Below are 26,810 nucleotides of genomic sequence, written 5' to 3'. Positions count from 1 at the left end.
TGAGGAATTGAAGATGCAAGAATACAATGAAGGCCAGAGTACACAATGAAGATGCTTCTAGAGTTATACACTAGGCGCATGAAGTCCACAAGGCAATACTTGGGAAGCTGCGACTTCCTCGTCAAAATTTAAGTACCAAGAATCTATCAGTTGCTCACATGTATAATTTCACTTGGACAAGTAATGCAGCTCTAAATAGGATAAGGATCCTATTAGTGACCAAGCAACATGATCTCAAAGGAGACTCTGTTGGTTTGAATGGGCAGAATTAGGGTTAGGTTTATGAGAATGGAGCTATACCTTATATGGTTTTAATAGGCAGGTCTTAGGGAGTCTAATAAGCTAGATTTGATTAGCTTTAGATAAGAATTTGAAATTTCAGAAATTAGGGTTAGGGTTTCGGGTTTTGGGAAATAGGAAAACAGTCAAAACTAGGGTTTAAAAGGGGATTTTAGGGCAAGGTTTCTGGTCGAGTTCTCCTAGGGTAGGGAACAATATTCGACCAAGGTATGAGGCCTAGGTGAGGGCTGGAAGTAGTAGATCTGAAAACTCTAGGGTTTTGGGTTTAATGGAGTTGGGGGGATTTTAGGGTTTGACAGATGAATAGAGGCAGGGCTTAGGATCGAGTGTAAGTGGCAAGGGGAAGGAGCTACGGTCCAATTCTGGTGGGGTTTTGGTGTGGGAATGATATAGGACAGAATTAAGAGTGTTTAGGATTTATGGAATTCAAACAAATTAAAAGGGGATCGATTGGGGGGAAACTAGAGGATTAGAAGAAGATATTGATCAAATTGCAGCAGAACTCCACTGGCAGCAGCTTGAACAGAGTTGACGGATAGAACCACCTTCGGATAAGGATCTTCCCGGCCGTCATGGCGCAAGGAGTCACAGGAGATCCACCTACCCTTCTTCCTTGATAGAACCACAAGACAAAACACTCAAAAGAGCAGTAGCAGCAACAATCGGCAGTAGCACCATTCTATTTTTTTAAATTCATAAACTGTGGGGAAGCCTCCCACGATTTAATCTTTTATAATAAAAGGCCATAGGCCAAATCCTAAAGCTATTACAATTCTTCCCTCTTCATAAATCATGGAGAGGTATAATTAAACTACTTAAACAATTTAAAACACTTAAACTAAGAAGATTCCTAAGTAACCAATAGGATATAAGACCCTATCAGCCAATAGGAACATTTCACTTAAATTGGACCAGTGGTTCAACCGGTTCAATTTAAAACATGAAAAAACTAAGTATTGGGCTAATCCCGTATGCAACCTATGTACCTCAGGGTTTACAGTATCAATGTGCATCGTACCATATCGGCCGATACGTCTCGATATCGGTCGGTGTCGATACAATACATACCGATACGTATATATTTTTTTTTTCAAAACAATGTATTGACTGTATTGAAATGTATCGATCGATACATGTTGATACGATACGATACGGCCGTTACGTCTCGATACAACCGATACGTACTGTTTTCAATTTTTTATTATTTTTTAAAATGTATCAGTACGTATCGGTATGTATCTGTACGTATCGATATGTATCGATCGATACATACTGATATATATCGATACGTATCGACACACATGCCTTTTTTTCATATTTTACGCCAAACACGAACCAGAACCCCCCAACCCTCCGCGTCACGAACCAAATCTCAACTTGTTCTCCCTTCGGGTCGCACCACAAAATATGTCGAGTCGGATCCATATCGCACTCAATTCCTTGGAATACAAGACATACTCAACACTTGAAAGGGAAAAAGGTAGGTTTTTTTCAAAAAACTTGATCTTTTGCTTCAAATCTTGCATTTTAGTTCTTTTTTTTTTTTTTTTTGCTATGATTCAAGGAGAATAAGTTCAACAAACTATAAGATGCATGCTTTGTATACATTTGCAAAAATTTGTACTCAAATCCACCATTTTTCACCCAAACCCGAAAATGGCTTCCTTAAGGGTCAGTATTGTGCTTTTATTCGTTCAGTACTCAATATCATTCTAGTTGCTCTTATTCTTGAAGACCCTTACAGACATGAGTTTGATCCACACCGACATTCTTCATAGTAATAAAGTGACTCTGCATGTAAGAAATCTCATCTTTTATAACAATTTAGAAGAGTTGCACTTGTCTGGTTATACATTATTCACAATTCTAAGTGTATATGCATGATATATGACATATATTGCTTATTTATATTGTTTTTTGTATTAAAAAATGTATTTCCATGTGTATTTTGATCATTTTCATACGTTTTGGTACCGATCGATACGTATCTCCGATACAATACGTTTCTTAAAATCGTTCGACCAATACGATACTCGATACCGATACTTTAAACCTTAATGTACCCCTAGTTTAGGCCCATTAAAGTGGCCTATTACATAGAAAACCCTTGGGATCAAAGGCCCAACATATATATATCCCAACCCTAGATTTATTTCTAAAGAAATAAGCCAATTTCGATGATGAATCTGCATCAACTCTCCCCAGCTTGAAAAAATTCGTCCTCGAATTTTGCAATGATGGGGGGGAAGCAAAATGTGATTGGCAGCTTTGATCGTCCCCAAACAAAATTCTGGTGAGGCAGGAACATTAGGAATAAAATCTTCAAGGCGTGGAGCTTTTTCTTCGAAGAACCATGGTGGTATAACAAACTCTATGTGTTCCTTTTCTGAATCAGCAGCAACTGTGAATGTTCTGTCCATAGAGTTTTCAGTATTAGCAACATTTTCATCTAATGCTTGAAACACAAGCTCTACCTCTTCAAGAACAGCATCTTGAAGGCCATTGTTCTCCTGTGGAATCACCTCTTCATTTCCTGTTGAATCAGCACAAGGACTTAGGCTCTCTTGAATGAAACCCTTTTGGAGTAGCTCTTCAACTTGCTTCTTGAGCTGATCATGCTCTGTAGGACTCATTCTGTAGGCTGGAAGATTTGGTAAAATAGAACCAAGCACCAAATCAGTTACATGTTGAATATTCTGCAATGGAGGTAACTCGTGTGGCAACTCCTCCGGCACGACATCAGAAAAATCATGCAATAACTCCTTGATGGGTTGTGCTAACTTGACCTTAGGCCGGGTAGCAACTTCTTGTGTAACCATGGCTATGATCACATACAAGGTGATTTTTGGGATCACCTGCCGATAGCAAAAATCCACTAGCAGCAACTTAGACAGAAGTGAAGGATAGAACCACCTTCGAATTGGGATCCTCCCAGCCGTCACGGCGCAAGGAGTCGTAGGAAATCCACCTGCCCTTTCTTCCCTGATGGAACCATCAGGCAAACACTCAAAAGAGTAAAATAGCATCAACAATGGCAGCAAGCATAAAGCTAATTTTTATTAATCAAATTCGTATTCAAGGCTTTACCCCCCCCCCCCCTTACAGCCTTACATAAAAGACTCAAAAAAGACTTCTACTATAAAAAGGAAAGGCCTAACCCAATCTTTAACCTATTAGGTAACTTAAACTAACTAGGAAACTGAAATACTAAAAGAAATAGACTCAAAATATGGCTGGACTTATAGAGTCCTAATCCAGCCCAACTTAAATAACAATTAAATAGTCACACGATCACTTAAGTGATCACATGACCACTAACCAAGGAGATCTACTTACTAATCCCATATGTAACCTTACTACCCATATTTTAGGCCCATAAAAGTGGCCTATTACATAGCAAAAACCATGTGATCAAAGGACCAACATATATATAACCCAACCCTAGACTTATTCCTAATAAAATAAGCCCATTTCAGTGATGAATCTGCATCAACTCTCCCCATCTTGAAAAAATTCGTCCTTGAATTTTGTAGTGAGGAGGGGGAAACAACATGTGAGTAGCTGCTTTAACCACTCCCAAGTAGAATTCTGGTGATGCAGGAACATTAGGGATAAAGTCTTTAAGGCGTGGAGCTTTCTCTTCGAAGAACCATGGTGACATAACAAACTCTATGTGTTCGATCTCTGAATCACCCGTGAATGCCCTATCCATAGAGTCTTCAATGTTAATAACCTTCTTAGACACCAGCTCCACCTCTTCATCTTCTACTATATCAGCCTTTTCTACATTGGTTTCTTCGACATAGGCCACTTTAGTAGAATCTTCTGTTGGCGCATCAACCGTTGGTGAAACTTCAAACACAATCGATGCCACTAGTGCTTAAGTTGACATGTTCGGCATTCCCTGTGGCTGTACAATCGATGTGGTCACCTTTGGTTGTAACCCTTTTAGAGTAAAACAATGGTATATACGGTGTCGATCAGGTAGGATACACGAATTGTTTTCAGGTTCAATCCAACCTTGTCGCTCGTCCAACCAATCACAACCTACTGCAATAAAGCTCTTTGGAGATGGTACCTGATGAGCACATTTATGTGTGAAATCTTAGGGCATAAAGCAAACATTTTACCACATTGGACAGAGTTACTCGGTGCTTTCTTGTGCTTTTCAGGTTTTAGGTGAATTCTTGTGAAAATGGAGGAGATGATGCTAAGGAAATGTTTTTAAGCTATTTAGAGGTGTTAATGGCTTGGATGCGTAGCCCATCGAGTCAGCTTCGCAATGGTTCAAACGGCATATGATTCCGAGTTAAAACGAAGAAGTTACGGCCGTTTCCGTAACGAAGCACAAAAATGGTCTGTAGGGGTTTATTTGTAATTATTGATAGTCGGCCGGAGACAAAGTGAAGCGAAAGTTCAGATTCCAAGGGCCTTAATGCAATAACCAGAAGTTATATTTCCTGTACCCGAAAGATTCCATTTGGAGGGCTCTGGACAGTCCAACTTCAACTTGAGATATCTTGGGCTCCCGAACTCCAAATTGGACGAAATTTGGGTCTATTTTGGGTGATTTTTCACAAGGAACACAATGGTGAGGCCTATATAAGCACCCCATGCTCCATGTTTTCTGAAGGACAGAATGGGTATTTTATTTATTCTTGAAGGAATCCTAGTTATCACCCTTACTCTCTCTCTCCTCCAACTTCTCAAGGGCACTTCTAAAATTCTACTTGGGATAGATTTATTTTGAAAGATATTCTCACCTATGGAAAGTTGAAAAATCAAAGATGCTTTGATTTTATTGCTTGGAGAAGATATCTACAAAGAAAATGAAGCACTTGCTAGAATTGGAAGTTTACTTTTCTAGAAATAGAAGGTCTATGTAAACAATCTTCTCTTCTTCTTCTTTCTATTTTTTTCTTCTTTTTTTTTTAGGATTCAAGGCATTGTAAAAGAGGAAGGAGAAGAAAATATTCTCTTTCCTTAGGGAATATTTCTCCTACACTTCCCTCTTCTCTCTTCTCCTCTCTTCCCCTTATAAATTCCCCTTGCCCTTTGGGTTGTAAGAAGTTAGTTTTTTTAGTTCAGTTTTTAGTTAGTTTCTAGTTCAATTTTAATTCAGTTTTTAGTGTAATTTTTAGCTCATTCACTTAGTGAAATTTCTTCTCTTCTTCTCCTTCTAATTTGTGATTTTTGGCTTTTCTAAGTTCTAGTTTGCTTTTTTTATTTTCATTTAATGGTTATAATAGGTTTAGTTTATGCTTTAATTTCAATTTAAGTCTTCAATTGGGTTGTAATTTCTTAATTCTAGTTTAGGTTTTAAGCCTTCTAGTCTAAGTTCTTAAGTTGATGACAAGACTTGAAGATTTAAAAGAGGAAGCCATGGTAAGTTTATGCAAGTATTCAAGCTTTTCAATTACATTCATGCAAGCACATCCAGGTTTTACTATCTAAACTCTCAATCTCATTCTCCATCTCTATCTCTCTCTATCTTCTTCTTCTTCCCCCTCTGTTTCTTTTATTTTAATTTTATATGGTTGTGGTTTATGGATGCATTTGTATTCCCTTATTTCTTTTTATGTGGTTAATATGTGTGGCTGCATTTTTATTCCTTTCAATTCGCTTTAGTTTGATAGGTTAAATGCTCATGTGTTAGGACGCCGATTTAATCCCTTAATTTTGTTAGATGCTTATGAGTTAGGATGCATTGATTTTCGTTAGTTTAATTAGTTTAATTTAACACTTTAATTTGGTTCATTTTGCATTACTTTTAAGTTAGTTAAATAGAGTGGCGTATATCTCCTCGTGTTCGACCCGTAGCTACGATTGACCCGTACGCTTGCGGTTTTATTTTAACTCAAACAGTACCGGCTAACACCAAGCACCGTCAAAGTATGAGGAATGCTCAAATTCAACAAAAACTTGACCTGTAGGCATGATGCAAATCTCTCCTGACTGGGACTACATATCCACCACGGATTGTGAAATAATGTTAGTCACGATGCCTCTCATCAACAAATAATATGGTTGTGCTCCCATTGGGTAGACGAACTCGGGTCTTGAAAACGAAGGGAGGTGGGTCTTTCGAGGCTTGGTTGGAGCTTCCCTCCGCCATAGCTCTGATACCACTTAATGTAACTCTAAATAGGATAAGGATCCTATTAGAGGCCAAGCAACAAGATCTCAAAGGGGGTTGCTGGTTCGAATGGGCAGAATTAGGGTTTTAGGTCAATTTCTAGGATTAGGTTTATGAGAATGAAGCTAAATCTTATATGGTTTTTTAATAGGCAGGTTTTAGGGAATCTAATAAGCTAGGTTTGATTAGGTTTAGATAAGGATTTGAAATTTCAGAAATTAGGGTTAGGGTTTTGGGTTTTGGGTTTTAGAATTAAGGTTGAAATTAGGGTTTGGGATGGGAATTTGGGGCAAGGCTTCTGGCCGAGTGCTAGGGACAATGGGAAGGATGCTCGGTTGTATTATGGTGTAATTTTGATGGCTAAATTGGGCTATACATAATTTAGGGATTTTTGGGGTTTTACAGAGATGAGGTAAATTAGGGTTGGAGTGGGAGAATGGGGCTGCAAGTTGGATCGAGTGGAGGGAATGTAGTATGGAGGCTATGGTTTGAATTTGAAATAATTCTAATGGTCAAATATGGCTGGGCAGCGAGATCTAGGGTTTATGGAATTAGGTTCAAATAAATTCAAACACAAAAATAAAGGAGATCAATTGGGGGAAGGAGTAGAGGATTAGAAGAAGAAATTAATGAACAAGTTGCAGCAGCTTGGACAGAAGTGAAAGATAGAACCACCTTCGGATTGGGATCCTCCCGGCCGTCACAGTGCAAGGAGTCGCAGGAAATCCACCTACCCTTTCTTCCTTGATGTAACCACAAGGCAAACACTCTCAAAAGAGTAAAACAACAACAACAATGGCAGCAAGCATAAAGCTAATTTTTATTAATCAAATTCGTATTCAAGGGTTTGCCCCCTTACAACCTTATATAAAAGACTCAAAATAGACTTCTACTCTAAAAAAGAAAGGCCTAATCCAATCCTTAACCTATTAGGTAACTTAAACTAACTAGGAAACTAAAATACAAAGGAAATAGACTCAAAACATGGTTAAACTTATAGAGTCTTAATCCAGCCCAACTTAAATAACAATTAAATAGTCACATGACCACTTAACCAAGTCACATGATCACTTAAGTGATCACATGACCACTAACCAAGGAAATCTACTTGCTAATCCCGTATGTAACCTTACTACCTATATTTTAGACCCATAAAAGTGGCCTACTACATAGAAAAACCATGGGATCAAAGGCCCAACATATATATAACCCAACCCTAGACTTATTCCTAACAAAATAAGCACATTTCGGCGATGAATCTGCATCAACAAGAATTCAAATAAGTGCATCCACATACAAGTGAGCATATGCATCTATGTCAGTGGCCTACACTAGTAGGTATAGAAGATTAACATATATCATGAACCCAGTGCAATTACTTCAGATCATCCTGATGTAGCTACTGAAAAAATAAACTTTGTTATATAAAACAATAAACTCTTTCTTTAATTTTTTGGAATGTAGAAACCTTATTACCAAAAGAAAAATGAAAATATTTCAGTTTCCTTAGCCTGTTGAGCATGTGGAATCATAATCTATTGAGTAAGATGTGTTACCTCTTGGGACGGCTACGATCTTCCTCATAATCCATCACTACTCCACCAGGTTCAGAGTAGATCATCTCCTCGTGCCCCCGGAACTCCATGTCTGCCTGCTTACAGTGTGTAACTTCTGCCACCACGTAAGTAAGACACATCGACCAACACATCCCAAGTATTTCATTTTTATAGATGAAAAATAAATTCAATACAAGCAAAAAAAAAATGTGGAAACAAAGAACAATAGGAATTGAAAACCCAGAAACTCTAGTTTCTAACTTTTTACATGCATTGCTTGACAAATAGCCTCAGAAAATTTCTGGTTCAACCCTCTAAAGCTCATTGCTGCATTTTTCGACCCGGGCCCGGGGTTGGAAGCGTGAAGGAGGCTGGCCCAAATATATATTTAACTTTCTTATTTAATGACATTGATAATCCTTCACCCCTCCCCCTCCCCCCTTTGCTGCATTTTTTTTCCAGACCTAGAGAAACAGTAGTTAATCCTGTAATAGCAAATTAATGCTAGATAAAGTCTTTACAGAGTAACATGATCAAGCCACAAAATAGAAAAATACCATAATTCCAAGCTCCTCTCCATTCCCCATACAATACAAATCAATCATCAACAGCAACAAAAATATAAAAATTTTGAATAACAGTCTGAAATTATAACCTCACAAACTCTTCCCCCCTCCATCAATCAAAACAAAAAGAAGCGATTCTTCCTCTACCATTGGTTGTGAACATATCCTATTTCCGTTAGAGCACATGATCCGGAATACTGAGACTGGCTAACCCAATAGCCTCTGATGGTCCCCCCCCCCCCAAAAATAAATAACAAACCAACAACTAGCTCATCCCGCATCTGCATCTCATTGCATTCACCAATGACCAATGTCACACAATGAGATTCCTTTTATTAGTTTGGTCATCATCTAATTTCTGCTATATTGCACACACTACATATTTATATATCATTTAGTTTCCTAATTATCTAATCCCACTTTGCCATGACATTCTATCAGGGGTTCGTATCTTTTGTTACACACATGGTTTGAAATTTCGGTCGAGAAGACCGAGATTTCACGGGAAAAAAACGGTTTAGACAAAGTTCGAAATACACAACTCACTCACTAGGTATGCAAAATTTCACACAATTTCACAGTTTCATCTGAAATTTCGGTTTCAGTATCATTTCAATAAAAGTGCATATAAAGCACTGTTCCGATCAAAATGGGTCGCAATCTCGACCATGTCGAGTGGTTTCACCTGTTTGAAGGGGAAATTCCCAGGGTAAAAACCCCAAATTTGGTATTTTTTGCCAAATCGCCTGAACATTTTTTTGTGGAACAAAGTGTTGGGGACTACTACAACGCATATACAGCGATGATTTGCCACATTTGTGCAAGATTCAAACATAGCGGTGTATCCTTTTTCCCCAAAGGTTTTGAGCCTTCCTGGAACTGTATATGGTACTGACATAGAGTTGGAGGAACGGTTTCGTAAGGGTGTACAACTGTACACTTGTACTTGACTACTTGCAACACTTTGACATTGTGTAATATTAAATGGTTTTTCTTCATTCCTAATCATAGTTGTCATGGCGACGCCATGGCATCCTGGAGCTGGAGAGGGTTGCATGGCGACCTACGCCATGGCGACCCTCTTTGATTTCTTCTTCCTGTCTCTCTTTCCCTCTTCGATTTCTTCTTCCTGCCTTCGATTTCTTCTTCCCTCTTCGATTTCTTCTTTCCCTCTTCAATTTCTTTCGATTTCTTCTTTCCCTCTTCGATTTCTTTCGATTTCTTCTTTCCCTCTTCGATTTCTGAATTTTCTTCTTAAAACTTGAGAAACAATAGAGAAAAAATAAAACATGACCTGAGTATACATCTATTAACACATTAAAAATAGAGAAAATAAAAAATAAAACATGGTCGACATGCTCGCCATGGCGGGCGACATGTTGATATATCGACGTGACACCCCTCCACCGACTTGGATCGCCGTGACGCCGTGACAACTATGTTCCTAATGCATATTTAAGTTGTTTTCATTGAATTTTGTATAATCTAAAAATATATTGTGTAGAATAGGCTATATTTGAGAAAGGATACAGCAAAGTACAGCATACACTACCAACCTCATGTACGAAACCATACTACCATTTTTTGTGTGCTTTTTTACAATCTTAAGCTTTCAATTTGTTTAGAGATGCTTAATTAGAGTTTACCTAAAGTTTTGGGCCATAATATGGTCATTTGACCACCGAAATGGCCAGCCAAAACAAGCAGAGTTTTATCGCATTTCGGTTTTGACCAAAGTCAATACCAAAATCTCAAACCTTGGTTACACAAATGTGCTCAAAATAATGGCATACAGTACTTGTTGATATAGTTTACAATGCAACCAATGCCATGTACTCAAAAGATGAAAATTTAAAACAAGTCGACCCAAGGGAAACACCTAATACTTTACTAAACCTAAAAGATGGCCCTAATCAACCAACTCACCAGTCCAATTAGTAGTTGAGGGCCTGAGGCAGTTAATATATGCCAAAAACACAGTCATAGCCTAGTGGTGTACTAAGCAAAATCAACTACATATTTAGGGAATACAAATTCAATCGACAGGAAACAGCCTCTCTACGAAGATGAGGTGCGGCTGCATAAATTATGACACTCCCCAAACCCCGCAGTGGTGGGAGCCTCGTGCACTAGGTACACCAACAAATTCAATCAATTGACCAATCAGTCAACCCATAAATTATTGAGAAACCTGGATGACTGTTAAGATTCACCATGGAAAACCAGGATCTATTAGACCAATCATAAATCCAAGTGAGAATTCCGACACATTAGATACTATAGCGCCATCCAAAGCCACTTAGACCTGTTTACTAGTCCTTTTTTTCTTTTTTTTACGAGTAATTATATCTTACACCGTTTCAAACATCTTTCCATTTAGAATAATAAGTTTGTGTATACTAGATTTTCATGTCTCTAAATCAGCATGAAGCAATATTGGCATGTCAGTCTTTAATGGTCTCCAAACAGTATTCCAAAGTTTAAAACCAGTCCTGGCTTATCTTTAAGATACTTGACCCGAACAGCCTGCTGCATGTCAGCACAGTCCAAGTGTCCAACACACCATATCCAACAAAGGAGCTCCCCATTTTGAGATTATAACTATGCAAGCGTTGATTATTAAAAAGATTTTTTTTTTTTTTTTTTTTTTTGCTTACAAGGAAAGAAATAAGAAACAGAGTGCGGAACTGCAATGTAGCACCTAGGCTCCTTTTTTTTTCATTTTTCAATTTTGGGATAAGTGTCTACCATGGCATATTGCTAAAAAAATGTGGATGTTAAGGGTGCTCTCTACAAACCTTGCTCAGCTAATATTTTTGAACAACATAAAGGGAAAATATCCGCAAATAGAGTGAGTCCAACTGACCTTGACAGAGAGAGATTTCTTCACTTCATCAACCTTGTCTTCAACTTCCTTCCGGTGCTTCTTGTCCAACTCACTCATCAAATCTGCCCATTTTATCTTCTCCTGAATTGAGAGAAGGAGATTGTCTGAAGTAGTCAACCTACAATATATTTCTCTGTAAGTGAAGGCAGCAAATTCAATGATTGAAAAGAACAGTAACTGTTCACGAATCTGCAAAAGAGACTTCAGCATGACGAATTAATATAGCAACAGAAAGGCAGACGGTAACTGTTCATGCTGTCTAACCAAAGAAATTTTGGAATGATGAGGTGTTTTGAAATCATTACTGCATTTATGAGGAAGACTAAGAGGTTTGCTAAATTGGAGGCATTGGGAGATTGGCTTAAGCTAGAAGCTATTCTTCAACTCCATTAAATGTGCCTTTGAGTCATTTGACACTTGCAGAATGAAAATTTCCTCTTTTCTCTGAAGAAAATTACAGTAACAGATTTTCTATTCATATTTCTAGGAATTGTAAGATGACATCTGGCACCTTTTGGTGCCACAATTCAGTGCATATGGCTTGGCTACCTGGATGAACTATATTGAATAAACCATAGCAACCAGATGACCTTATCAAATGAAAGGCCTAATCTTCAATATCTTTCAGATGGACGTTTAGTATTACGTTATCAAAAAAATTAGATCCCTTTGACAAATTAATTAAACCCAAAATGTTACCAGCTTGTTAATGTTTGTATCATACTCCCGAGCTGTCCAGGTCTCAGATCCCTCCCAGCAGCAAATTGTACCTACACCCACATAAATGAGAATAATATTCAAATAGAGGTATCAGTTCATATACTAAAATAGAACAATACAGTTTAAAACAAAGCCAAGGGAGGTGAGTTAAACCTCAAAGCATCTTCTCAACTGATCCAGCTTTCCTCTAACTATGCCCTACATAAAAGCCAAAAAAAATCATGTAATTCTTTTAGCCAGTCTCTCTTCTATGTTCTCAAATGTGTAGTCCAAACTCGGGTGCACATTGACCAGGCTTGGCCTGGAACAACGAAAGCCTGAGCTCAAACTAAGACCCAAGGAGCAAAACCCAAGCTTTACATGGGAAAAACCCATTCAAGGTTTATAAACTACTCTAGGCCATTCCCTCAGGTATAGATTAAGCTCCAAGCCCAAGCTTGGAAAGCTTAAGACTGCTTATCAAAAAGAGTACTTATGTCCTGCCCATGGTCCTCTAGAGGCAGAAAAAGTCAAGCAGGTTGGGCATCTGGATATTGACCAGCCTGGCCCATGCACACCCAGCCACATGTAAGCCTCAAATAAATGAAGGTTTCAAAGATTAATTTGGTGATGTCATTGCACAAATAAGAAATAAAAAGCCATGAGTCTATGCTTGACCACCCCAAAACCCTAATTTTCCCACCCATCTCCCAAAATTCATAACAAACTATTCAGCTAACAACACCTTCACATTATTGGATCGAGTATTCTCCTGCCCAATTGGAATACTCAAACCAAGCTGTTTTCCCATTACCCCATTCAAACCACAACATCCCACCTATTTCTGGAGATCATCCCATTACCCAAATTCTTCACAGACCATCCAACCATCAGAAACACGCCATACCTGAATTGAATTTCATTCCCTATACTAGGGATAATCAATCCAAACCTTAGCCCCAAATTCCCATCCTAAACCCTAGATCCCCCTCTTTTCCTCTTTTCCTCTTTTCCAAAACCCTAAACCCAAGTTGCTGCCCATTCAAATTTACACACTTCCATCCATCAAAACATCTCAAGACCTTCATTGATAGACTCCCCTACCTTGACTTGACACAACCCTAACCCTAATTTCACCAAAAACCCTATTTTGACCTAGCCGATTCACCTGTTCATAACAGATCCTGGTTTACTGACTCCTTGTTGGTCTTCTACCAATCTAGGACTACATTAGTTGGGTTCAGGGTGAGGTCAAGGACCTGGTTCAGGAGGTCATGGAGGGTAGTAAACTGACCAGAGTTTGCATCTATGTATACACTGAGGCAAAGTCACATTGTTGATAAATGTTGGGTAAAATACGGTAAACCACAATGGGCTCAGCAATTTTTAAATACATCGGTGACAGAAGGGAATTATAAAGTGATGTCATGGTGTAGTCTAGTGGCACTGATCTTGCTTCTTCGTATGGAGTTGGTTAACCCCTTTCTATGTCTCGTGATGACACCGGACAAAAGCTTTGAGTCATCCACTTCCTCATCCACTGCTACACTAGCCCATACAAGTATTGTTACGCTTCTCACTAGTCACTACTTTATCTTCTACCACTTCTAATGTAGGAGGAGTTCAACTAAGAACCACTCTACAGTAGGATCAATAATAGTTGCAGCAGAACACCAAAATAGAAACTTAATCGGAATTAGTAACTTAGTGAATAAGGACCAATCCAGCAGCAGGAATGGCTCCAAAGTAGGATCGAGTGAAGGCCTAGGCAAGAGTGGTTTGTGCTCCAAATATCAGCCAATTCTACTGATTGGTTGTGAAGTTATTCAAGTCTGAAATTTGCAGCAGATTCTGGGCAGAACTGAGATCACAGGTGCAGCAGTCCTTCACTTGATTGTGTAAACAGAAGCAACAGTACTTGGTGATGATTGTGGATTGATTCAATTCTTCAAAGAGTTATCCAGCAGCAGTTTATTGCAGTCACAAGATGGTAGCAATAGTAAGGGTTGATTGGAAGAACCAAAAAAAAAAAAAAATAGAAGGATAGATAGAAAGTGGGTAGGCTATCTCAGCCTTGGGTCTCTTACCCACAGCTATCTCAGCTGTTGAAAGGCAAATTCTTTCTCAGAATTGGAGGCAAGCATTGCTTGTAAATTTCATTAATCAATCGGTGACTCTTTCTTATAATGGGATCCAATTTTATAGCTTAGGCAAGCTTACAAAAATAGGAATTAAGAAAATATAAACATCCTAAAATAAACAGAAAGTACGAAAATAGAAACTACTAAGGCTTTATAGGATCCAGCCTTCTAAACAACCAAGGAAACAAAAATAGAAACTAACTAAAGTTAGAAGCTACCTAAATGAAATAAAATAAACTTTCTAAAACTGAAAATAGAAACTAAACTTTGGCAGCATTAGGATAGGATCTTTCTCCACTTGATGGGCCAACAAGATCTTCTAAATAGCATCCCTACACAAGGCAAATATGGGTTGTAACACTGTTCACGTGAACAGTAATGCGAACAGTGTTTTGGTCTTTTCTTCTTCATGTTTTACATCAACTTCGGTAATTGATTCAGGTGCTGCTTCTCAGATAACTAGTAAGTCAAATGTATTCTCCTCCATCCACAAATTAAATCATCCTTCTTCGAGTTATCCTTGCAAATGGATCTTCTACCCAAGTTTTTGGTCATAGTATCGTTTCTCCAACTTCATCTTTGTCTTTATCATTTGTTCTTCATGTACCTCAGTTACTTGTAAATCTTCTTTCTGAAGGTAAACTTACCTGTGCAGGTGCTGGTTTACAGTTTCTGATCATCACAATAAATACTACCATACCACCAGTTGCATACTAAAAGACTGGTAAAGCTAGGTATAAAAGGAGAGGAATTAGCATAGCTAAGTGTATCGCAATAAATTGTATTGTTTTATCAAATCAAACGGGAGAAGTATTGATGACTACACTCCTATGTCAACTTGATCAATTTGCCTATCAAAGAATTGTCAATGCCACTTTGCTTCCTAGTCCACAGTGAAAGTGAATTCATTAGCTGGAATTGGTCAATCACAAGGTGTTATCAGAAGGGACAAAAAACTTACCGCATACATGCATTCATTGATAAGGAAGTCTTCAAGTTCACGTACATTTGTAACATCCAGCTCCTGCATTAATTGATCATAGGAGAGTACCTGGAAAGTGCCACAATTAAACCTAAACTAGTAAAGTGCAAAATTCAACTGGATGAAGAAAGCTCTCATAACCAAAATGAGGCTCACACTACTTGATGAGGGTCATCTACGCAATTCCAAGAAAGTGCTACTACAAACAAAGCAGAAAACATAGAATCGGGTGCTAAAACAAAAATGTGGTAGAACACTGACTTGAATCAGCTTCACAATATAGAAATGCCTGTCAATAATTTGATGAGAAACAGTAAATGGAAAACAATCATAGGGTACCTGGTTGGAGGGCACTTTCTAGCCTTGACAAGCCAAGTGGACTTTGTCTAGGATATGCTTAAAACCAGGCAAAATTAAACCAAGTGACAAAGTTGAGTTGCAAAATTTAACAACTATGCTTTGGAAACAGATTAAAGTGCATCTTTTTAAAATGTCTGTACTGAGCTAATTAAACTGAAGGGAAAAAATTAAAAACAAAGATACAGTAGTTTCAAACAGCTGTCATTTTCCTTCAATGAAAATGAAATAAAAATGCCGCTCCAATGACACAGCAGTATAATCAGGTAGGTTATACAATACTTGCTAAGTACTCCCAGACATAAGCCACCACAAGTTCACCAGGTGGTGATCATTTCAATGTAAAATGGGCAAAAGAAAAACAAAGAACATGGAGTATCTAATTATAGAGTTTGTTTCATACAACTCAACTCAACTCAACTCAACTCAGCCTTATCCCAACTAATTGGGTTTGTGGCTACATGGATCCTCTTAAGAGTTTGTTTCATATGAAGCAAAAAAGGAGGAACATGCAGTTTTACGATGAGATCTACTATTTTATGTCTAATCTGTAAAATAATGTAGGAGAAGTAAAACATTTCCAACTTTCTTTTACAACCAGGCATTTTACATCGAAAAAACAGAGTCAGAGGAACATGCCTCAGACAGATAAAAGCTTATGGATATTAATAAAACATCAACAGCTAGGAGAATAATTAGCAAACAATCAATGAATAAAATACCTTGTTTGTTTCAGCAAAAGTAAGCACACTAAGTTGCTTTAGCTTGAGGACTTGATCAGGTACTAGAGGTGGGAGACGGCAGGCATTACCTATCAGCCATATGTACGCACAGTAAGAAGCCAACATGACATGTCTCATATGTATTTCAATCTCTGTAAATAAGGATTAATATAATGGAGAAATGGAACCAGAAATAATAAGATCATGAATCTGAAAATCGGTTCACAGTAGTCTACAAGCATGCTGGCTCAGAGATAACATGCACAAAGCTTTCTAAGTAACAGCGACCTTATAAGGAACCTGAACCTGAATCTTTGACCAGTATCCTCCAGAGCACCCAGTCTAAAATCCAATTCAGTGGTGGCCAATTTAGGCTCTCTTTGGCATAGTTTATATTTATGACCAATTTATGAATAACCAATTATGATAATGAGTTATGGGCTATAAACAATAATCGTTTGGTTACTATTAGACTAATTAGATTATATAATGAAAAATATGTTTGGTATGTTTAAGTGAAGAATATATTATTAGCGCAAGAGATCGCTATATGGGCCTCTAGAACTTGCACAGGCATGCTGGCCAATGGGCGCGCACGCGCAAGCATCGCCTTGGGCAGGATTTCTTCCTTTCCATGGGGTAGTGTGGTACTTTCGCGCACTTTTGTGTCTAGGCATAGGAGCCACATGGGCCACACGACCAGGTAGGGTTCTTTTCTCCATATTATTATTATATTATTCATATATATATAACAAGAGCCTTCCTTTTATATTATATAATATAATATTATAATATTGTAGAGATAATTGAATTAGGGTAAGACTCTGTAGATCCTTAGATCACACAGGCCTGGTATTTATATTAAGTAGAATGATAAGGATCCAAGTACAAATAGGAATCAACCTCAGTCCTAATCATATTAGGGATTCCTAGTACAACTAGGAATACCAAACTAGGATTCGGTTGAGGCAGATAAACAATAAAAAAGGAGAAAAATAAGAGAGAAAAATAAAAGGGAATAAAGAGGAAACATCCTAATCTAACTAGGGGTACTTCCCCAATCGGTTAGGGGTACTTAACCGTCTCCGCCTGATCTTTTTCTCGGTTGCAAGGAGGAGAGTTTTGGAGTTGTGGCTGGGTTTCGTAAGGTTGAAGTCAAGCTACCGCTGCCGCTGGTTCCTCTTCTTCCGTGGTTTCCGCTGCTGTTTGGAGCCTTGAGATTGAAGACGATGGACTTCTCTTACTCGGTTCATTCTCCCCTATTTGGTATTTAATGCTCCTATTACCCTACCCTAATTATTACCCTTCCTTTTCATGTCTATTTACATCTTTACCATTATATCACTAATGTCCCACGAGTCTATCATGCATTAGTTTCTTTGTTTCCTTTTATACCCTTATCATCTTCCCTTATCCCATAATATCCATATTTTATCCTATCTTCCAATTTTACCCTTTTGCCTTTGCTTGTGCTAATTGGATTTCACCTTAATTACGACTATGCCATTCCCATATTTATTTACCCAAGAGCCTCTTGCAAATTCTCGTTTATTACAAGATTGCCACTCCCTTAAATTTGGCCTTGCATATATATGGATTTCCCTTGAATTACAATTCTGCCATTTCCTCTTGTTATTGCCTATTGTATACTTGGATGGGTCCATCCCGAACGAAATTGGGTATTTTGACCCGGATTCCACATCAATTGGAGATTGCATGATGTAATTACAGAATTGCCATTGGGTATACATATATGCCATTTGTGGGCCCAGATCACATCAATTTGTTTTTTGGCAAATTGGTACTTAAATGATATTGAGGTTGGAGTTTGTTTTGAGGGGGAGATTGGAAATTATTGAGATACTGGTGATATACCAAACTGCCATTCCCCTATTTGACTACCCAATTGACCCTTAAACATCCTAATCTAACTAGGGGTACTTCCCCAATCGGTTAGGAAGCAGTCCTAATAGAATTAGGACTGCTTACCCCAATCGGATAGGGGATAAGTAACCTATTTCAACACTCCCCCTCAAGTTGGAGCATATATATCATGCATGCCCAACTTGACTAATATAGGATGAAACAGCTTGCTACTCAGTGCCTTAGTGAACACACATCAGCCAGTTGATCAGTAGACTTCACAAAGGGAACACAAATGAGGCCAGCTTCAAGCTTCTCCTTGATGAAATGTCGGTCAACCTCCACGTGTTTAGTACGATCATGCTGGACAGGGATATGAGCAATGCTAATGGCTGCTTTATTGTCACAATAAAGCATCATAGGAAGATGGACAGCAACACCGATATCCTGCAATAATCCTCTAAGCCACAGAAGTTCACAAATGCCTTGTGCCATCGCACGGAACTCGGATTCAGCACTAGACCTTGCCACAACATTCTGCTTTTTGCTACGCCATGTGACAAGGTTCCCACCCACAAAGGAACAGTAGCCATAGATAGATTTCCTGTCAGGGGAACCAGCCCAATCGGCATCAGTATAGGCTTCAATCTTCAAGTGACCATTGCAAGATAGAAGAATTCCCTTTCCTGGAGCCGACTTCAAATACCTCAAAATACGACGGACTGCATCCAGATGAGAGGAATAGGGATCATGCATGAACTGACTCACCAAACTTATAGCAACTGCAATGTCAGGACGTGTGTGAGAAAGGTAGATTAGTTTGCCCACTAACCGCTGATAAGCACCTTTGTCAACAGGTTCACCCTCTTTCTCCCTAAGTTTTGTAGTAGCTTCCATAGGAGTATCTAAAGGATGACAACCAAGCAGCCCTGTCTCAGTCAATAGATCAAGGACATATTTCCTTTGGGAAAGAAAGATGCCCTTTGAAGATCGAGCAACTTCTATCCCTAGAAAATATTTTAGGGAACCAAGATCTTTGACCTCAAACTCACGGCCAAGAAGAATTTTCAAATCCCTGATTGCAGCATCATCATTACCAGTTACCACAATATCATCCACGTAGACTATGAGAAGAGTAACCTTGTTACCAAGTCGTCTGATAAACAACGTGTGATCAACATTGCTTTGCTTGTAACCTGCTGAGATCATGGCCTTATGAAATCTGCCAAACCAAGCCCTAGGTGACTGCTTTAAACCATAAAGGGCACGCTTCAATTTACAAACCCTGCCCTTAGTCCTGTCATTAGAGAATCCTGGTGGAATGTCCATGTATATCTCCTCCTCAAGCTCTCCATGGAGGAAGTCATTTTTGACATCTAACTGCTGAAGATCCCACCCAAGATTTGCAGCACAGGATAATAGCACCCTGACGGTGTTGAGCTTTGCCACGGGTGCAAAGGTCTCCTGATAATCAACTCCATAAGTCTGAGTGAACCCCTTTGCAACCAGACGTGCCTTATATCGATCCACAGAACCATCAGCCTTCTGTTTAACCACAAAGACCCATTTACATCCAACTGGTTTTTTCCCTGGAGGAAGATTCACAAGTTCCCATGTATTATTTTTATTCAGTGCTCCCATTTCTTCCAACATCGCTGCCTTCCACTTTCCATCTGTAGAAGCTTCCTGCCAATTTTTAGGAATCGAAACAGAAGAGAGAGAAGATACAAAGGCACGAAAAGAAGGAGAAAGAGAACTATAAGAGACAACCCGAGATATAGGATGTAAAGTACAAGTCCTAGTACCTTTGCGATGAGCAATAGGTAGGTCGGAGGAGGAGGGATTACCAAGAGATGGAGGATCTGGATCTGGAGCAAGCAATTGAATGGGTATTGGTGCTAAAGTGGATTGCATCTGCCCTCTGTTGGTTCTGCCCCTTGTGTAGGTGAGTATGTTGGAGTTGTCAATTCTCTTCTGAAATTCACCAATAGTTCTCTGCATTGGAGTCAGCTCCCCCTGAATAGGAATATTAACATCACTATTTTCTATGGTCTCCCCCTGTAAAGGATTCCCAGTAGGTGAGGGAGGAACAGTCAGAGAAGGTGGGGCAATGTCCAAAGGTGACTGGGCAGCAGCCGTGGGAGGCTGGGCAGCAGTCAAAGGAAGTCGGGCAGCACTGTGGGAGGGTCAGGGCAGCAGTGGGAGGTCTGGGCAGCAGCCAAAGGGGGCTGGGCAGCAACTAGAGGAACCTCCAGTGGAGGAATCTCAAAAGGCACATCTTCACTTGTACTCTCCCCCTGAAGAGGTGGTGAAGAATAATAAGAAAGCGTCTCATGAAAAACCACATCCATACTAACCAAGGTACGGCGGAAAGGGGGATGGTAACACTTATAACCTTTCTGGGTCGGAGAATAACCCAAGAAAATACAACGGAGCCCCCTAGGCTCAAGTTTGCCAGGGGAGCTAGTATTCCTAGCATAGTACACACACCCAAAGACTTTGGGAGGCACAATAAAGGAGGAATGGCCCAATAAAATATCAGAGGGAGTACGGGAACCAAGAACCCGAGAAGGTAACCTATTGATAAGATAGGCAGCAGTGAGGACTGCATCCCCCCAATATTGAGAGGGAACATTCCTCGCAAACATCAAAGCCCTGGCCATCCAGGAGGTGACGATTTTTTCTTTCTGCCACGCCATTCTGGGCAGGGGTATCAACACAGCTAGTCTGGTGAATAATGCCATGGTCAGCCAAATACTTCTGAAATTGGGACTCAGTATACTCAGTTCCATTATCACTTCTCAATATTTGGAGAGTAGCCTGGAACTGAGTTTGTATCATGTTATGAAAATGTTGAAAACAGGAGAAAACCTGATTTTAGTGTGCAAAAGATAAACCCAAGTGTTCCTAGAATGGCAATCAATGCAACACACAAACCAACGATGACCAGAAATAGATGGTTTACGACTAGGGCCCCAAACATCAAAGTGTACCAAATTAAAACAAGTAGAACTTCTTTTCTTTGAAATAGGATAATTGGAACGTGTCTGTTTGGCCAGAACACAGGCCTCACAAAAAAAGTCATCCTTAGTACGTAGGTGACCAAACTAGGAAATAAATGAGCTAAAATGCCTAAAGGGGGGTGACCTAACCGAGAGTGCCACTGGTAGAGTTCAGAAGAGACCAAGGAGTTCTGATGCAGCGGAGATGGTAGTGGTGATGGAGAGAAGCGACCGTCATCAAGCAAATACAGGCCACCATGCACTTTACCCAATCCAATCGTCTTCCCAGAGTCCAGATCCTGAAATACACAATGAGAAGGAAAAAAAGTGACTTTACAGTTAAGATCACGAGTAATACTACTAATGGAAAGGAGGTTAGTAATAAAATTAGGTATGTGCAAAACAAAAGACAAGGGAAGAGAAGAAGTGCATTGTATGATTCCTGTTCCAGATATGGAGGAAAGGGAACCATCAGCCACTTTGACCTTATCTTTCACAGAAGTGGGGAGAATATCTATTAAACAGACTAGAGGAACCAGTCATATGATCTGTGGCTCCAGAATCTATGATCCAAGGATGGGAAGCCACAGAAGCACAATGACCTCCAAAAGGAATACCTGACCGGGCAAAGTGTGAACCTGAAGGGGCCGAAGAATTGGCAGTCGCTGATGTAGTAGAGGCAGTGGCAGCAGAAGACCTGAGCATACATAGGAGTGCCTGTATATCATCCTGGGATAGACCAGTTTCAGTAGCAGGGGCTGCAGTAACAGTCGCAGTCTAATGTGCCTTGGGCTTTGTCTTTATCTTTGTCTTGGCAGCCCGCTTAGCTTCAAAATCTGCCGGTTTCCCATGAAGTTTCCAGCACCTCTCTTTGGTGTGATAGGGTTTGTGACAGTGCTCACAAACAACATTCCCTGTAGTAGAATCACCAAGAGAAGCAGTGCCACTAGGTGCATAAGAGGCTGGGGCAGCAGCCCTAAGAGTTGATCTATCTGTAGTAGGAGGGTGCAACATGGCAGCCCTACGGTTTTCCTCAGAGGACACCAGGGCATAAGATTGTTCAAGTGTGGGAAAAGGTTTATGGCCCAACACTTGAACACGAATCTGATCATATTCCACATTTAAGCCAGCCAAGAAGTCATAGACCCTAATCTTGTCCACATGCTTTTTATAGGAAGCAATGTCATCAACTGTAGTAGGGTGAAAATCAGAGAAGTGGTCCAACTGTTGCCACAGGCTGCGGAGAGTAGCATAGTATTTTGAAACAGAAAGGTCTCCCTGAGTAGTGTGAAGTACCTTTTGTCGAAGTTCATAAACTTGGGCATCATTACCAAGCTGCCCGTAGGTTTCCTTGCAAGCAACCCAAATCTGGTCGGCAGATTCGAAGAAGAAAATTATCTTGTAGTTCAAGTCATAGAGCCTATGAGGTATGACATGAGAACACCATTATTGGCAAGCCACTTAGTCTGAGCAGGGCCTTTATCACTAGGCTTCACACTAGTGCCATCAATATGGTCTGTGAGACCACGGCCAGCAATGGCAAAGAAGGCTGATCTGGACCATAGAAGGTAATTAGAGCCATCCAGTTTGATAGGGTTAGGTGAAAAACTGTGATAATCTGTCTTGTGGTTGCTATCATGATCCGAGGTAGTCAGTAGAGTTGGTAGAGTCACCCATACCGGCAGTGGAGAATGCCAAAAAATATCTTCAAGTGATATCCCAAATATGAGAACCAGCAGCCAATAAGAACCCTATATCGATATGGTCAGGGTTTTGAAAAAACCCTGAATTTGATGAAATCGATGAAGGATCCAAGGGGCTGAAAAAAACCTGCAGTGAATGGATTTGAACTGAGGATAAGGAGCCCTTAAGAATGGGAGAAAAATCTTCCTGAAATCAGATTCCAAAAAAACTGCAGTAGCTCTAAATCCGATAGAGGTAGGGTTTTAAAAAAACCCTAATTTTGCTAATATCGATCTCAAGGAGGTCCTCTTCAATAAAACTGAACTGTGGGAGCCCAAATTGCTGTCGAGTGGGTCCAAATAGGTGGAGAAGAAGCCTTCAAAAAATCAGATACAGTAGTGAGCTCAAACTCCTAGATCGACAATTGTCCGGGTTTGGAAAAAACCCTGATTTGGTAAATATCAATCTCAAGGAGGTCTTGAAACTATGATCAGATCTGAGATAGGAACATGAAGCAATAATAAGAAATTCCTGCTGCAGTTTCTGGTCTTCAAAAAAAAAAGGAGATGATGCCTTGTATTAGAAGTAGAAGCAATCCTCAAAGAACTGAAGCTCCAATTTGCGCAAGCTGGAAGTGCTGGTTCCTATCGAGCAGAATTATGTAGTAGCATCCATGAGGTAATGGGGGCAGCAACTGGATCGAAAGATCACCTCATCAGTGCTGCCCTATGTGACAATAGAGAACAAGGGAGAAGAGAAAGGAGAGACCGAGAGAGAAAGAGAGAAAAAAAAGAAGAAAAAAACTGAAATATCGTGGGAGATGGTCCCTAATTCAAGATTAGCTCTGATACCATGTAGAGATAATTGAATTAGGGTAAGACTCTGCAGATCCTTAGATCACACAGGCCTTGTATTTATATTAAGTAGAATGATAAGGATCCAAGTACAAATAGGAATCAACCTCAGTCCTAATCATATTAGGGATTCCTAGTACAACTAGGAATACCAAACTAGGATTCGGTTGAGGGAGATAAACAATAAAAAAGGAGAAAAATAAGAGAGAAAAATAAAAGGGAATAAAGAGGAAACATCCTAATCTAACTAGGGGTACTTCCCCAATCGGTTAGGAAGCAGTCCTAATAGAATTAGGACTGCTTACCCCAATCGGATAGGGGATAAGTAACCTATTTCAACAAATATATATAGTAGTATATATTTTATATTTTATATTAAGAGACTATATTATACAGTACATATTATATAATATAAGTGTTGGATTTTCCTTTAACCTAAAGATTTATTTTCTTAGCAAAGAGCCCATCTTTTATATGGATGAGTAACAGAATATAGTTTGTGAAAATGGGATGGAGAACATACAGACAGGTTAAGGTGTACAATGTAGGGCACAAGACCCAACACAAATAGAAAAAGATTACATAAAAGTATCAGTCCTAACAAAAGAAAACTGAGATATAGAAGCCCCTTTTGCCTAGTGACATCAGCTGCTCATGTTTTAGTGTCCTAGAAAAGGTACTAAAAGCTGGACACACACATGCAGTCTACATATCTAGAGAGACCAACGGATCCAGGAATCAAGCTGTTTTAATCAAATTAAAGAACCACAACAAAGTCAATGAATGTAGAAGAATCCTCCACCACAAGCAGTCAAATTTCCAAACACATGAACTAGAAGAAACAATGACCCAGAAATACCACAAGCAGCTTGTCCTTCGTAGAGATTTCAATCCATTGTCGACTTGAGAAAACATGGCACTTACCTGTGCAGCGACTGAAAAAGATCTCAATAAAAGGCCTGGTGATGCAGACACGAGGAAGGTCAAAAAGTCTGATGGCAGATCTAACAACCATGACAGCAGATTTGTCATCCTGGCGCCAAATCTAATACCCCATCTGACAGAGGTTATGTATCATGACAGTCTTCAGCTCCAGTGTTTTATCCAGTTTCTGATTCCTGAACAGATCAAGAATTTTATCTTGTTTTGAAGTCCAATCCTGTGGCTGGAAAGGAGGTTTCCAGAATTCTGCAGTCCAATTGCGGCTAGGTGTTCAAATTCTGCAGTCCTTGCGGCTTGAGGTGTTCACATTGCGTCTGAAGGTTTTCACATTCTGCATTTCAAGTCCAATTACGGATGGAGGATTTCAGACATTAGACAATAAGAAGTCCAAGTCAACTTTTGCAGCTGGAGGTTTCCAGATTTATTTTGTTTTTTATTGTTAAGTCTATCTAGAATGAGTTGGTTCTCCTTTTCTTATTGGTTGTTAAGTCTTTAGGTCAGTTTAGAGCCTTCCTATTGGCTTGATGATGTAATAGGTCATATTGGAGCTTTCCCATTGGTAGGATGACATAAGAACTCTAGTCAAATAATCACAGATTTCTAGAGAAACTATAAATACATATACTGTCCATAGGTCATCAACGAATTGAGGATTTGGATTTGTGGATTCAGTGGTGTTGACCGGTGGATTATGGGTGTACTTGGTGGATTCCAAGTGAAGACTAAGGTGGATTCCTAAGAAACAGTGGATTTTTAACCTGGGGTTTAGGTGGATTCCTAATTTCCGATCAAGCTTCCTTCCTATTAATCTAGGCGTTCCTCTCAAATACAAGGAAATGATTCAATTCCAAAGCCAAAAAACTTAGTACTCAAACGAGCAATCGAAAAGATTGTAGAGCATCCTTAGAGTTAGCTTTTGTTCCTCCAATGAACATAGTCCCAATTACTTCCTAACAAGCACCAATATGATCAGATTTATAACTAAGCATCTCTTGTAAACTATGAGCAACACCAAATCCTTCTAGAGCTCAAGCTTCCATTTCTTCTACCCGTTGTCCCCCTTGCTTGCATAGTTGTCAAGGCATTGCCAAGGCATCCAGTCACCTTGGTCACCTTGAGCCCAGGCCCCCTCCATCGTCTTGGGTCACCTAGACACCGTGATAACAATGCCTGCTTGGCTATGGAACATAATGCAATAGAACCACTTTGAGCTTCCCGATGAAATGAGGCATGGAACAAAACCACTACAAATAAGTTTCAGGACTTACAAAGGAAGCTCCGGGTTCATATTGGTCATGGATTAAGAAAGAGAAATGAACTCTATGAGATATAATCTTCCACTATATCTCAATAGCTCAATAGTAGAGAGGTCAGTTGTTAACCGGCTGGTCCCAGGTAAACACCACTGAATCCACAGAGAGAGGTTTGAATCCATAGAAGCGAATAAGAAACTGAAATAATGGCCTATGGCCAATTCATTTATTTATAGCTTCTCCAAAATCCTATGACTGGCTTATTAGAGCTCTTACATCATCCAACCAATAGGAAAACTCTAATCTGACCTACTACATCATCCAGCCAACAAGAATGCTCTAAATTGACCTAAAGACTTAACAACCAATAAGAAAAGTAGAAAAAAATCATACTAGACAGACTTAACAATAAAAAAGAAAGAAAATCAGGAAACCTCCAGCAACAAAAGTGGACTTGTACTGCTTATAGTCTGAAAAGCTCCTGCTGCAATTGGACTTGAAACGCAGAATGTGACCATCTAAAGCTGGACTGCAGAATTCTAGAAACCTCCTTTGCAGCAGCAAGATTGGAATCCTTAACAAGATAAGATTCCTGATCTGTTCAAATTCAACAACTAGATAAATCATTGTAGCCAAAGGCTGTCATGACACAGAACTTGACTATCAGATTTGCTATCATGGCTGTCAGATCTACAAACAGATTTTTTGACCTCCTTCCTTGTGTCTGCATCAACTCTCCCCTGCTTGATGACATAGAATGACCACCGCATCCATCTTCAATCAAAATTTTGGCTGCCTGAATAATAAGAAGAAAATCTATGACTCTTAGAGCCTTCTAGTCGAAGAATAGACGATCTATCACGAACT

The 26,810-nt window shown here is 39.5% G+C and overlaps 1 protein-coding gene across 5 annotated transcripts in view; it reads right to left on the bottom strand.

Moving 5' to 3' along the window:
- The window catches only part of LOC122648488 (COP9 signalosome complex subunit 7-like), a 45,615-nt gene that overhangs the window by 436 nt on the left and 18,369 nt on the right, over positions 1 to 26,810 (bottom strand). The window contains exons 3-8 of one of the 5 annotated variants that reach the window (XR_006331089.1): positions 16,347 to 16,435; positions 15,247 to 15,336; positions 12,319 to 12,363; positions 12,145 to 12,215; positions 11,421 to 11,563; positions 7,993 to 8,087 (exon numbers count right to left, since the gene is read on the bottom strand). Coding sequence is in view for 2 of the 5 variants with exons in the window: in XM_043841692.1 (XP_043697627.1) it covers positions 7,993 to 8,087; positions 11,425 to 11,563; positions 12,145 to 12,215; positions 12,319 to 12,363; positions 15,247 to 15,336; positions 16,347 to 16,435 (529 nt within the window). In the remaining 3 variants the exon portion in view is untranslated. Of the gene's footprint in view, positions 1 to 7,992; positions 8,108 to 11,420; positions 11,564 to 12,144; positions 12,216 to 12,318; positions 12,364 to 15,246; positions 15,337 to 16,346; positions 16,436 to 26,810 lie in introns of all 5 variants that reach the window. The other 4 variants (XR_006331087.1, XR_006331088.1, XM_043841692.1 and 1 more) reach the window with 4 other exon arrangements.

Source organism: Telopea speciosissima, chromosome 1 (genome assembly GCF_018873765.1).
Source record: "Telopea speciosissima isolate NSW1024214 ecotype Mountain lineage chromosome 1, Tspe_v1, whole genome shotgun sequence".
Lineage (NCBI taxonomy): Eukaryota > Viridiplantae > Streptophyta > Magnoliopsida > Proteales > Proteaceae > Telopea > Telopea speciosissima.
Note: the sequence above shows the minus strand (reverse complement) of the source record. Positions and strands in the feature narration are given on the sequence as shown.